Source organism: Haplochromis burtoni, unplaced genomic scaffold (genome assembly GCF_018398535.1).
Source record: "Haplochromis burtoni strain Fernald_Lab_line unplaced genomic scaffold, NCSU_Asbu1 Contig_904, whole genome shotgun sequence".
NCBI classification, from domain to species: Eukaryota; Metazoa; Chordata; class Actinopteri; order Cichliformes; family Cichlidae; genus Haplochromis; species Haplochromis burtoni.
The window spans coordinates 6822-20845 of NW_024583265.1; the positions used below are offsets into that span (position 1 = coordinate 6822).

Below are 14024 nucleotides of genomic sequence, written 5' to 3' on the forward strand. Positions count from 1 at the left end.
TTGATTGTTGGGTTTTCTCTGTATTAACGTGGGGTGTTAACTTACAGTACAAAGTACCTTGAGCCGAATGTTGTTGTGATTTGGCGCTACATCAATAAAAATGAATGAGATCGGCATGTATGTGATTTGATAGAATCTGAGTTGCTTAGATAAAAGTTATAATCATAGACATAGGCTATGTTCACACTGCAGGTCTTAATGCTCAATTCCGATTTTTTGATCAAATCCGATTTTTTTGTCTGCTTGTTCACACTATAAATAAAATGCGACAGCAAACGCGCTCTAGTGTGAACGCTCAAAGCAGCCCGCATGCGCAAAAGAAGACGTCACACACAATGCGCTCTGTTTAGACCCAGAGCAAACTATATTGTTTGACTGATGGCCCTTAATATAAAGACTTCCGACTTTACGTTTCCCAATTTTTGCTTTAAGTTATTTTGTTATTTACATAATAATGTAAATAACCTAATAATTATCCTTATTGCTGTTTTAGAGGAGCGGTGCTTCAAAGGATAGTTGCAGATTTCTGTCAGAATCTGCAGATTATGCAGTACAAATAAAATGTTAACGTTTCTCCAACGTTGTCTTCCCAGCAGTTTCACCGGATGGCCAGGAAGCGTTCGCGATGTCTTCTCGGGCGCTGATAATTGGCGTCTGTCTTGTGTCAGTGATGTAAAAGACGGATTTAATGCGACTTGACCATTCACACAGCAGTCGCTTTCTGAAACATCGGATATGTATCGGATTCAGTACCACATACGAAAGTGACCCAGATCGGATTTGAAAATATCGGATTTGTGCCGTTCACACTGTCATACCATGATTGGATATGGGTCGCATAGGGTCAAAAAAATCGGATTTGATGCGCTTTCACCTGCAGTGTGAACGTAGCCTTAGAAGCAATCAAAGTGCTGCAATGATAGCAAGTGTTGTTCTGTGCAAATGTTTGAGGCACTTGGATCTTTTGATTGTTTTCCATCGCACAGTACCACAAGGCTCATGATTAGTCCCAGTTTTCCTCTGGAGCACATCACTGATCCTAAATATTTGACAAAAGTCACAAAGAGCTGTCTCCAGCAGCAAGATAAACAGCCAGTATGGTTTCCACAGAGTCTTAATGTCAACATAACAGAATCATTCAAGGATGATAAGACAGAACTCAGGCTAAACAAACAAGAAGTGGGACAACCTGCCCGTTGAGTACCTTAAGAAATTGTACATCCATATTTATCATGCTACAACTTTTTCCAACAGAATTCTGTAAGCATTTTTTTAACATATGAAACTATTCCTTCATTTAATTTAAGATTAATGCAAAACAACGTTTAATTTATCTGAAGCTGAGGTCACTTCTGCAGGTTTAATTGAAAAAAATGCCCAGAGGTTTCCCATGTCACATTAGTATAACTGATAATGGAAAAAAATAACCTTTGACTCCTATAAATGTACAACCCTATGAAAATAACATCAAACGCAAAGGGAGGAGAAACCAATGAATATTTCTCTGCTGCTGATTTAGAATCTGTGGGAAACACTGTCGCACATGTTTCCAGTCAAATGATTTCTACAAACACGCTGAAGTTTATGGTTCTTCTTTTTATACTCCATTGCTCAGTAAATCTGTGAATATGGCTTTTTCTCAGTAAACATATGTCACAGGGGCAAAAACACAAAAAATGTTCAAAAATATTACAAAATATGAGCATATTTATAATTGTATGTTAACTCATAGTAACTCATCCATGTCTTACTGGAACACAAATACCACCTGATATTACAACAAGGTCAGCACACTGTAAAAGTTATTTTAACCCCATATTTAAATTAAATTTTAAAAAAGTAAACATTCCTGTTAAAACTAATAAATTTTTGTAATTAAAAGTAAAAAGAAAATGTAAAAAAAAAATTGTCCTTTTAAATTTGATGCCAGCAACACAAAGTCAAGACTGAGGAATATTTATCACGGTTTTCCAGACCTGTTGCTCTATAATCAAATATTCTCTCATTTTTTGGGACACATCATATAACCTGTTCAACAGTGCTCATGTGGTCTGGCAGTGTCTTACTTAAAGGTAGAGTGTGTAAAATCTCACCACCAGATGTCAGTAAATTGCAGTCAACTGAGCTCTGATTACTTATCATCTCAATTCAAGTGTAATAATTCCAGCTACGGTGCCTGCTGGTGGACAAACACTTTTCACTTAGCAATAAATCGGGAATTAAACAATGAATATGTGTTTTGCAGTTTTGCAGTACTTTTTTTGACACACGAATCACCTCTGACCACAGCCGTTCGACATTTAGCTATCAATATGCTGTTTGCTCTGGTAGATGCTGTAAAATTTAGTGAAAGGACTACGATTCGAGCCGATAAGTCAGTGAAGCGAACCTCAGTGAGCTGCTGATAAGCACCGCTGTTTTTACCATTGTTAGCTGCTGTTAGCTGGCATTATGTTGGACTTGGACACCTAGCAAGTAAACTCTGATACAATGGGATACTCTGAAACAAAGTGTTTATCACAGGGAAAGTGACAAACACTTTCCTAACATTAGCTGGCCTAATGTTAACTTGTAAATAGCAGTTGTTGTTTAGCTGGCTTGTTGGTAACAATAAGTAATTGTGACAATATCGTAAATTAGCATGATTATGCACATTAGAAGTTCTAATTTAGAACCCTAACTTCAGTTCAGGAGATGAGGTTAAGGTAAGAAGGAACAGGATAAGCTAGAAATGAGTGAGGAGAGGTAAAGAAAAAGACAAAATGATAAAAATGTACATGTTCAAATGTTAAATAGTCAGATATAGTTTGAAGGAACTGTAAAATACAAAGTTGTAAGGTGTATTATGTATTTGGCCGGTCTATAGTCATGTACGTGAAACACAATTAGGTGGAACGGTGATGTCCAACTCAGCTACTGTACTGTAGATGGTGGGCAACATGGTGCCTTGCATGTATCAGCCAACAATAATGGTGCTTTCACAGATGTGGAAATCACCCATGATAATGGCTTATTATGGACCAGAAATTCTTTCCCATTTCTGAGAAACTGTTTTCTTATTTAAATATTTGCTCAAACAGTCTTTCACAATGTGATGAACCCCTGGTCTATGGCCTGTTACCAGTTAGCTAATTAGCTGTGGGAACCAAGTGATTTTCAGCACTACACAACTTTTGCAGTCTTTTAAAGCTAGCATAAAATCCAACTTGAGGGTATATTTTCAATTTGCTGAAAGCATCAGTTTATATATATGTATATGTGTATATTTATTAACCTGTGTGTGTATCTGGTTTAAATGATGACACATGGGCTTTTATGTAATAAAGTACACTGTAAAAAACATGCATGCTGTTAAAAAAATTATGCAATTCTGCCACTCAACCCGGCAGTTATCAAAGAGAATATTACAGTCAAAGAGAATTACACAGAAAAGTGCCATTTCCTCACCACTCACTCATATCGATTGGCAGAGCGAACAGCCCTTTCCTCCAGAAGATAAATGAGACGTCCTGGAAAAACATGGGGGCATAGTTAGCTTCCCTCATGAGGACAGATGACAAGAGTTGAGTCCAGATCCAAACGGAAGGCGGGGTATAGTGGCTGAGAGAACGAACAATGGAAAGTGTGCAGGAGCACCATGGAGTCCGAGATGCTGTAAAAGGACAAAGCTCCTTTCTGGCGCTCCAGAAACACGCCGATCCTGGGGGAGGGCGGTGCAGCGACCGTGGTCTTGCGGTTATCGTGCCATGCAGCATATCCAGCATGACTACACCTCAGCCGCCAAGAGTGCTCGTTGCGCCCAAGCAGGCAGGGCTTCCCGCCACCTTTGCGCCCGATCCCACGGTAGGTGACGCCTATGTCAATCCACCCACCTCCTCTCCACTCCACCTCCCAGTAGCTGGCACCGCCAAACTGGCCCTCCCTGCACAGGACTTGCGCCACTGAGTCAAAGCGCTGTGGATGAGGCTGGTAGGGCTGTGGCTCCTCGCCACAATGAGCACCCTGGGGCCCCTCCAGGAGAACCAAGGTAGGATGAGCTGTCTCGGGGTCAAAGGTCAAATGGCACGAAACTAGAGCAAGGAAACAGAAAGAAAAAAAACTAACAGTTAAACACCAAAAAGGCTCTGAATGAAACAGTTGGATTGCAAATGTAGCTCACTAAGGATTTATGACTGATTGAAATTGAAACTCGTCAGGTGGCCATAACACTACAGAAAACTTTTCTGTTAAGCAGAGGAGTGGGTGTTTGAGGGTAACTGATGCATAAAACTTTAAATTCTGAAATGTGAAGACAATTTAAACGTTCTATAGAAGTCTGGAAGTAAAGGTGTCTCAGGTCTGACCTTTGTAAACAACTTCCTGATGAGCAATTCATTTCAGTTTCATCTTAAAAATTTTGGGCATTCTGTTTATTAGAAAGAGAGATATTTTCATTAGCTAACAACCTGTGATTGACAAGTCCCTAGCCAATGAGAACAGTTTCACTGTAAGATCCATCGCTTGCTGATCAAATGTGTTTTCAAAACTCCAAGATGGTCATGATGCCATACCAACCAGCTGCATTCTAATTCTCCCCACTCTCCATTTGATTTTCCTCCTCTTATAAAGTCAGAATAAAGTTGGCATCAGGAGAAAACTTGCTATTATCTTCCTAATTTAGCAGAGAACTGAACCAGCTGTTGTCTACTCTGTCAGGTTGTAGAGGTTTTCCCACTGACGTTTAAGCCTTGCAGTATTTCAGTTTACTTTTTGGCACAGTGGACACAAACGACACACAGACACTGACCAAATGAATTATTAAACCCTGACAAGGTGCTGGTAATGCTGTCATTGTGTCAGCAGGCTCAGTCGTGTTGGAACATGGTGCTGATCTTAATGATAGACCAGGAAGTCATAAATACAGTATGATGTCCATCCATCATTAATGAGCATCTAGACTGAGGTTTCAGATTTCCCAGCAGGATTCTTATTATCTGGTCAAGTAGGAGGACGCAGAACAAGCAAAGACTGGGGGAAAAGAGGTGACAAAGCAGAGAAAGATGGGTAATGACAATTAGGGTGCTTGCTCTCAATGGGTGTACCAGGGACTAAAAAAGGCACTAAAAAAGGAAAAAAGCATGCTTCTCAGTCACACTTAAGGGAAAAAAGATGATATACTTACACCTGAGGAAAGCTGCCCTCATCCTCTGATCAGGCGCCTGCAGAGACAGAGACGACAGCGGGAACGACACTGGTGCTGCTTGAACGAGACAAGAAAACAGAAAAGTGCCTGCTGAACAAAACTGTATCAATAAAACATTTTTTATCTTCTTTTGCTTAAGCTGTAGAGGGATGATGAGCAAAATGTTGAATGATTTTTGAATAGCACGTTGGGAACACCACAAAAGTTTTCAAGTTAACAAATGGAAACATTTCTTTGTATTTTAAACCAGCTTAAACAGAAATAGGAAACATGTTTACATGCAGTTTAGTAACTTAGAGGCAGCGTTTTCATGCTGTTGGCCCTTTATCGTGATGGCTGACCGTCGCTGTCCAAGGTTCGGCAGTACCAAGAGTGGGTGGCTTGGTTGGAAGGTAGTTATTGAACACATAACTTAACCTTTACTGGCATTTATTAAATTTGTAACATGTTAATAATGAACACACCATGATTAGGTTGACTCTGGGACTCGCATTTTTGATTTCTGAACAAACAGAATCAGACTGTAACCATGTTAGAGGTTCTGTAAGGCGGTACAATCTAAGAATTTAATGAAAATCGAATTAAGCGTTGCAGGACGGTCTGCACTGCTAAACTCTATACACTACCTTGTACTTATTTAAACTTATGTAATGTTGTGCACTTTAAAAGCCCCTTTAAAAGCCCCTTTCTAGTTTTATTGATTCCAAAAGCACAACACATTCACACAGCACTTATTGTACCCTTCAAGCAGGGTTCAAACAGCGCAATCCAACCTACCACCATGCCACCTCGTAGCATGGTGATGGAATGGTAAGTCATTAAAATCCCCACTGTGATACATTTTCTTTTGTTATGAATCTCATGCAGACCTTCTCTGTAATGCAGTGACACTGGAGATAAGACTTGTAATGTCGCTTTCCTTGAATCATGATTTGGTTACTTGTTGGTAAATTACTGTTGTTGTCATGAGAGTAAGCCTCTTATCACACGTCAGTTCACAGGTACCTGGGCTATAATTGTATTTCTCTGATGCACTGAGTAAAACAAGACAAGTCCCTTGATATTCAAGAGGAGGCAACAGAAATCTCCCAAACTGGGGAGCGCACACCAAAGCACCAAAGCAGTGCATTTCAGTTCAGTATTCAGTATTATTATTATTATTCATATATTATATTATTCATATAGCACCAATTCACAGCAACAGTCTCCTCCCAGAGAGAACCCCCCAATTAAGGCGATCCCCTATGAGGAAACGCTTGGCAACAATGGGAAAGGAAAATTCACTTTTAACAGAAAGAGACGTCCAACAGAACCAGGATCCGGGAGAGGCAGGATCTCATGTCATTTGGATATATCATATTTATTATATCAAATTATAGTCATGTGAAAAGAAACATTTCATATGACACTATGCAGCCTGGTGAAAAACTAAGTGCATGCTTATTGTTTCTATAGTGATAGTGAGTAGCAGCCAGGCGCTGCTAATCAAATCACTTGATTTGCTGATCATCAGCAAATGTGAGCAGATTTTAAAGGCATAGTTAGCATGTTAAAAGTTTATGACAGCACAATTAGAAAAAATACTGAACAAGACTTTTTATTTGAAAAGGTTTTTGAGAGAAAACCTCTTTTCTCTGAAAAACATGGCAGCACAGTAAAGCTGCATTTGAACAAACTACAAGACTTGTGGATAGATGAGACCACACAGTTTGGCCAAAATGCACAGCACCACATTTGGAGGAAAACACCCCACACTAACTGCCAGGCATGGGGGTGGAGGTGTGATGATTTGGGCTCATTTTGCAGCCACTGGACCCGAGCACCTCGCAGTCTCCACTTTATACCAAAGTAAACTGAAGTGAGATCATGTTCAGCAGCTTCAAAATAAAAGAATCAGGATGTTTTGATGGCCAAGTCGACCTGACTGAAATACTGTGTAATGAACTGAAGCAACATTGTGAAGAAGAGTGAGCCAAAATTCCTCCAGAAAAATGTGAGAGACTGTTTTTGTACACAAAGTAAGTATTACTACATTACATTATATTACATTATCTTTTTGCCACTTACCCCTGGTTGCATGTTGCCCTGTAGACAGTTGCACTTGCTGAGGTTTGGAGTTCACCGCACTGTGAATTCGACCACCTCCCCAATACAACAGATATGAATGGTATGAATGATATTTGGTTTGAAATAATGTCACAACAAACAACATGCCACTCAGTCAAATTCACAAATTTGGAGAGTTTCCATTAAAAGAAAGAAAGAAAGAAAGAAAGATCCCCTCTGAGCACATAAAACCCCCACAAAAACCCAATTTAACCTCCTAGGACCCGGCGTCCACATATGTTGACTACACATTTTGGGTTGTCTAGACCAAAATACCAAATTTTGCTCTATAAGGGCCTGATATCCACTGACGAGGACGTTACACTGCCACTGTTCTATCGAAATTTAATGTGAATGTCCTCACATGTGAAACTCATTTTTCTCAGAAACAAAAATCAGGTAAAAAAAATAAAATAAAAAAATAATCACGTAATTCTTTGTTTTTACATTCATCAGGTCCAAATCAGCCCAAATAGCAAAGAGAAATTAAAAATGCTGGAAGAGTTTGGGTCTTAGGAGGTTAAAAAAGCTCTTAGGAAAAAAATATAAAAAATGAATTAATAACAAATCTGCAGTTATGCCGGCAACTTTTTGAGGCTGCAGTTACAGCAGTGCTTTGAGAAAAATGCTATCAGCAACATGGTAACATGCAGTGTCCACTATCTCAGCGTGCTAACATGCTTATAAAAAGGTGAAAGGATGGGACGATAAAATGTCCGAAGTTTGTCCATAAACAGCTGCAACGTATTTAACACACTGAATTTTAATGTAATGGTTTTGCTGCAAGAAAACTGTTTCACACTTTTTACAGCAATGAAATATTTTCTATAATATGTAGACTACTGCAGAAAGTGCTCACACTGATGGATCCACACTACAATCCCTTAATCACATCACGTCTTAATTAGCTCCACTATCTTTGTGCTAACCCCCTAATATAATGTGGACGGTGCTGCTTCAAATGACACCAAAATGAACAGATTAGAATGGAGAGGAACTCATCCTGGTCCTCTTCAGCATCAATGATTAACAATTCCACTCGGTGTTAAATGTCATGGAAAACCTGGTAAAAACGGGTCACCCTGAGCTTTGACTGTGCATGTTTGTGTGTGTCGTGTTTGTTGTGCTTACTTTTTACATGCTCTCCACCAGATTTGTAGTTATCATTAACTGGAAGAGAAATAATAACAAAAATAATAATAATAATACAGTGCACATACAGCTTATATATGTATATGAATCCATAAATGGACTTGTGATATGATCCGAATATAGACCATGGGAAGGGATGGGAATCGAGAACCGGTTCTCTACAAAAACCGGTTCCCAGTAGGCCAGTTCCTTGGAATATTCCTGCCTATCGATTCCTCTTGCACTCTTGCTACGACCAGCTGATTTCAGTTCGTGTGTCGGAGGAGGAAAATAGTGGCGCAGTCTTTGGCGTGGATATGGCCATTACATTACAACTTTGGCTCTTAGCAAGCACCTGCAAAGACAGAATGCCAACGCTAACCTAACCAAGAGACCAGATTGACGTTAAAGCTGAGTAAATGCTGACCAAGTCCAGCACTGTGATAAAATGAGCCATCATTTGCTGTGAAGTCAGCCGCTGCTGAACTTCAACAGGTAACAAACTGATGAGCAGTCAGGCTGCAGCCCGTGTTTCTACCTGTCCACATTTCTAAAGTAGAACTCCTGTGTCGACCGCTTTAAAGTCTCTTTGTGCTGGTTTTCATCTTTGATTTGTGCTGTCAGCTCTGTGTTGACACCAAAATACTAAGAGTCACGTGTGTGCTCATCAGGACAGGGATCTGTGTTGGTGTGTGGGGCTGTAGGTTTATATTGTTGACAGTGTTTCAGGTCATTTTACAAAGTAACATGAAAGGAACGTAATGAGTAGTATAACAAATGTCTTTCTCCTGGGTGTAATTAAGTAACGTACGTTGTTACTTTTTAGAAAATTGCTCTGTGTAATATCTGCAATAACTTTTTTTATTTACTTTTTTGAGTAATGACGCCAACACTGATCACAACAAAGAGGAGAAATACCTCCAACATGCACAAACATTTGACCACTCGCCATGCTATTAATTCCCGTGAATGTAATGGTAATGTGATATTCTCATTGAGAGCCATTGAGAATTGATAAGTCATATTGATAATGAATTGCTAAATTCTTATCAATTCCCATCCTTAACTGTGAGTCGGTGTTAGCATCTTTGAAGCTCATCCTGAGTCCAGGTGGTGCTACCTACCTGCGGGGGTGATCTTGTCGACCTCCTCCCTGCAGACCTCCTCTATGTGGCTACGGAGGTGGCCCAGTGCTCTCCTGGCACCACTGAAGGCCTCCGTGGGCAGGCTGAGGGTGCCGGAGTGCCGACCAGTGGCGAAAGGCATGCAGAGCAGCTGGGTGGCCTGAGCCGATGAGAAAAGAGTGGAAACTATACTCCAGGCGCTGCAGATTTGGCCCGCCTTCCCCCCACCCTCAATTCCTCGTACAATTAAATTAGAAAATAACACTTAGGCAGTTGCCGTCTTTTTCCACTAGCCACTGCTGACTCATTCTCTCCTTTCATCCGTTCTTTCTGCTCATAACTCGTTCACACACTGACTGGATCTTTCTAAGTACCCACTCAGGTGAGTTCTTATGTCCTCCAGGATGCATTAACAGTAATGGGTGAGTATCCAATACAAGAGCTGCTAACGATTTGATTTTTCTGAGTGAGAACAATCGAGAGTAAAAGTGGGCGATGTGCAGGCGTCCTTTAAAGCACATCAGCAACCAATTCTGTTGTAATTGATGAGCCAATAACAGATAATCAATCAGCAGCCGTTTGGATAATTGATGATTTTCTGGAAACAATTGAGAACATCTGATAGCCCCAGTGTCTCAAATGTGAGAAAGAAGTCTTTTCTTTCTTTTACTCTGAAGTTAGTTCAATATTTTATCAGTTTGTTCTCACCCGTCATGGAATTACAAAGTTCTACAACTTCACAAATAAACCGAACACTTGCACCTGCACGTTCATGATGCACATGGGATTGTGTCCAGTGACCTACAACGTCTGTTTCAGTTTGCTGTGAAGGACAGGTGATAAGCAAGGACTGTATTGGAGTTGCCAAAAACATGCATACAAGCATGTGAGGGCCTAACAAACTACTGAGTACTACTTTGAGTTGCTGCAATTAAATTTTATCAAAATGGACTAACCTACCTCATTATTTGTTCATTTTGATTTTTGATGTGTCTTTTCATTTCCTTTAAATGATGTGGCATCTTCTAATTCCTAACACATTATTGAATCCACATCAGTAAGAATATCCATCATGAGTTGCTTGCTTCACTGAAATCTGATTTTTATTTTTTTTTAAATTTTGGGAGCAGTGTATGCATCTTATATTAGACCTTGGTGCAGCTATCCAAATTTGTTTCTGTCTTGTCTGTTTAAGCTCCTTTCCCTGTGTGGCCACCTTCTGTTTAAGCTTTCTTCTTTTTGATTGGTTGAGACTCAGAAACAGAAGGTTTGGTAGGTAATGGGAGGGGCTTCTGTGCTCATAACCAGAGCTGTGTGCCTTAGATCAGCAGTCCCCAACCTTTTTTGCACCACGGACCGGTTTATGCCCGACAATATTTTCATGGACCGGCCTTTAAGGTGTCGCGGATAAATACAACAAAATGAAACTAGTACCGGTACAGAAAAAAAGAAGATTTATTCATAACACACGTGAAAAGACTCAGGAAAACTGAGTTAATGAAAAAACGATAACAAAATAACGCTGAAAACCGATAAAAACCCTGAAAACCATACATTTCACACCTGAGCCTCAACTCTCGCGGCCCGGTACCAAACGACTCACGGACCGGTACCGGTCCGAGGCCCGGGGGTTGGGGACCGCTGCCTTAGATGACTATGTTTGATCTCAGTGACATCATAGAGGACCACAAGTAAAGAAAAATATTTCGGGAACTGAACGTTTAGAGCAGTCTGAAATCTTTTTGCCTCACAAAGATCACATGTATTTATGTGTCCCTCATGATTGTCAAGTTTAGCCATGTTTAATGTCAGCATATGGCAGAAAATAAGGAAACATATAACAGGTCTCCTTTAAGTAAATATATAAGTAAGTGATATTAAAGAATGACTTTTAAGCTGACCTAGTGTCTTTCCATGAACAAACTTATATAATAATGTAACAAACTTCCTTCCCTTTGTAACCAGCAAACTGCATTCATCCTCACCTGTAAGAAATGAGCATTATCCTCAGACTGCAGCAGCTGGCTGATCTCCTCGTCTCGCCTCCTCAGCTCCTCCAGGTCCTTCTCCATCAGCTCTATGTCACTTTCAGCTCTCACCACGATTGCGCGCTCTTTCGCTTCCAGCCTCGCTCGGGCCTACAGCACACAAGCAGAAGATTTAATTCCCTTACAAAACTGTGAACGTTTCACATTATTCTCCTCAGAGCTGCTACTGTTGCAAATACTGGCAATATTAGAACTTATGCTTCTAGCTGTTGCTACTCACCTCCGCCTTGGTTTTCTCCAGGCATAGTGCCATATCAGCAAACAGAGCCTCACCATCCTCCAGAACAGCAGACGCCGACAACTAAAAGACGCACATTAGAGTAGAACAGAGCATGTATTTAAAGATGGCATAAAGCAGAGAATGCAATCTTCTGGAAAACTCTTTGATGGCATCCTCAACAGCCTTATGATATATTAACAGACATATCTTCATGACATACTTCAAAAAGAAACCCATGTCATTTCGAATGGCCTCACTCTCTACATTAGGAGTGAGAAAAATTCTTATTTCACAGTGTTTAAGACATGCTTATTGTAGTTTCATCCAGGCATACAAACTTTCTTACAATGAACACAATTATATGGGTAATTAACAAGCAGAAAACTTTGGTGACGAAAAATTACGCCAAAAAAACAAATGAGGCTTTGTCCAAGAGTGGATCCACTGAGACTCCCATGTTAAAATATCCACCTTTAGCAGTGACACTGACAGGTCTATGGCCTAGTGCAAACACTTTATTTAACATCTATATCAATTTCACCTTTACTATAACTGTATGGTAAGTGAATTTTTGTGTTACTCACTTGTTTGGAATTTTTTAGGGCGTACTAAGGCGAGGTAGCTTTGACTGATGGCACGCCCAGAAGAAGCTAGCAGCCACCAGTTAGGCGTCACCTTTGGTAATTTGAAAATAGACCTCGTCTATTTTAGTGTTGGTGTCTCCCTGAGTGCTTGGGCATGGTGAGTAAAATTACAGTGTTTTATTAGTCTGTTATTTGGCATCAATTAACATTTATTTGTGACTGTGCATGAAATATGCACGATTTATGGATGCAGTGTGCTAGCATTACTTAGTTCACCCATTATAGTAACTTTTATATCTAATGTTGAGGCTTCATAATGTGGAAATCACAAACCAACAGGTTTGTTATGGACATAAGGTGGCCATCATTGCCCAGCTGTGGTTAGGTCCATCTTTTATACACAGTTTGTAGTATGTAGCCACATATTACACTCGCAGAGCATTGTGGCACTGCACATCAACCCACAAACCACCAACAGTGAAGCCTGGTGGTAGGAACATCATGGTGCGGGGCTGTTTTTCAACATAAGACACTGGCAGACTTCATATAACTGAAGGAAGGATAAATGGAGCAATGTACAGAGACAAGAATCTGCTGCCATCAACCAGGATGCTGAAGATGAAATGATGGTGGACGTTTAAGATCAGAAGACAGCTTGTGTGGAAGAATGGACCAAAATCACATCGGAGCAATGCAGTTTTTCTGTACCGGAGGTATCTTGAAGGTGTCATTAGCTACAAAGACTTTTTTAGCAAGTATAAAATACATTTCAGTTAGCATGTTCAATTCTTATTCCCTGTGTCATATCACTTTATTACACAATACTCAATTTATGGACTTATGGTGAAAATGTTATCCCAATATATTCACTGCAAAAAATGTTGACCAATTCAGCACTTTAAAGAGAATATTACACTTTATATTTGTTAAATTACAAAACTACATTGTGGATATGTGGGAAGTTCAGATTTCAACCTTTTGGGACAGAACGGAAGCTTTTCCCATTTAGTTCTTTGTAGGTTTTATGAGTAAAAATACACTAAATATAAACATTTAACATCCTGCACGTTTAAGTAGATCCATTACCATTTAAATTATTATTTTTAAAAATTAAAATTAAAATTAAAAATATTTTTTAATTTGCTAATATAACAGGCAAACTAACCAGAATCACACGATTACAATTTCAACCTCCAGAGCAACAAGCCAAGATGGCAGGGTATCTGTCTGAGGTTACTGTGAGCGGATAGAGTGACTTCCCAAGAGTGGATGGAAGGAGACGATGCTCGGGGGAGGGAGGAGAAATAGCTTTCCTGGAAGTCTGAAAGGGTGTTAGAGAAACTAGAATACAAATTGGCACTGTACTTGGAACTAACACGATCCCCGGAGGGCAGGATGTTGGTGTGCAGGGGAAAAATTTGCGTGAGTCTTGCCTACATTGCATAATAACAATAACAACATGCAACTTAACTATGATAACCTGAGAGAAAATCAAAAACAGTTAAAATATCATTTGACTAATTTAAAAGCGAGCGTATGCATGTATTTTTTTTTACAGCTGTAAATAACTTAACGTTAAAACAAAAGAGTTGGTCAGTCACAGTGAACTCAAAATATACAACTGATATA

General features: G+C 39.8%; 1 protein-coding gene across 2 annotated transcripts in view; it reads right to left on the reverse strand.

Moving 5' to 3' along the window:
- Positions 1 to 774: 774 nt before the first annotated feature.
- LOC102308076 (E3 ubiquitin/ISG15 ligase TRIM25) overlaps positions 775 to 14024 on the reverse strand; it is a 28491-nt gene continuing 15241 nt past the window's right edge. Inside the window, exons 3-9 of one of the 2 annotated variants that reach the window (XM_005951228.2) lie at positions 11812 to 11892; positions 11529 to 11681; positions 9544 to 9703; positions 8420 to 8458; positions 7250 to 7324; positions 5162 to 5236; positions 775 to 4070 (exon numbers count right to left, since the gene is read on the reverse strand). In XM_005951228.2, coding sequence (XP_005951290.2) covers positions 3532 to 4070; positions 5162 to 5236; positions 7250 to 7324; positions 8420 to 8458; positions 9544 to 9703; positions 11529 to 11681; positions 11812 to 11892 — 1122 coding nt within the window. In that variant the 3' untranslated portion in view covers positions 775 to 3531. Of the gene's footprint in view, positions 4071 to 5161; positions 5240 to 7249; positions 7325 to 8419; positions 8459 to 9543; positions 9704 to 11528; positions 11682 to 11811; positions 11893 to 14024 lie in introns of both variants that reach the window. The other variant, XM_005951227.2, reaches the window with a different exon arrangement.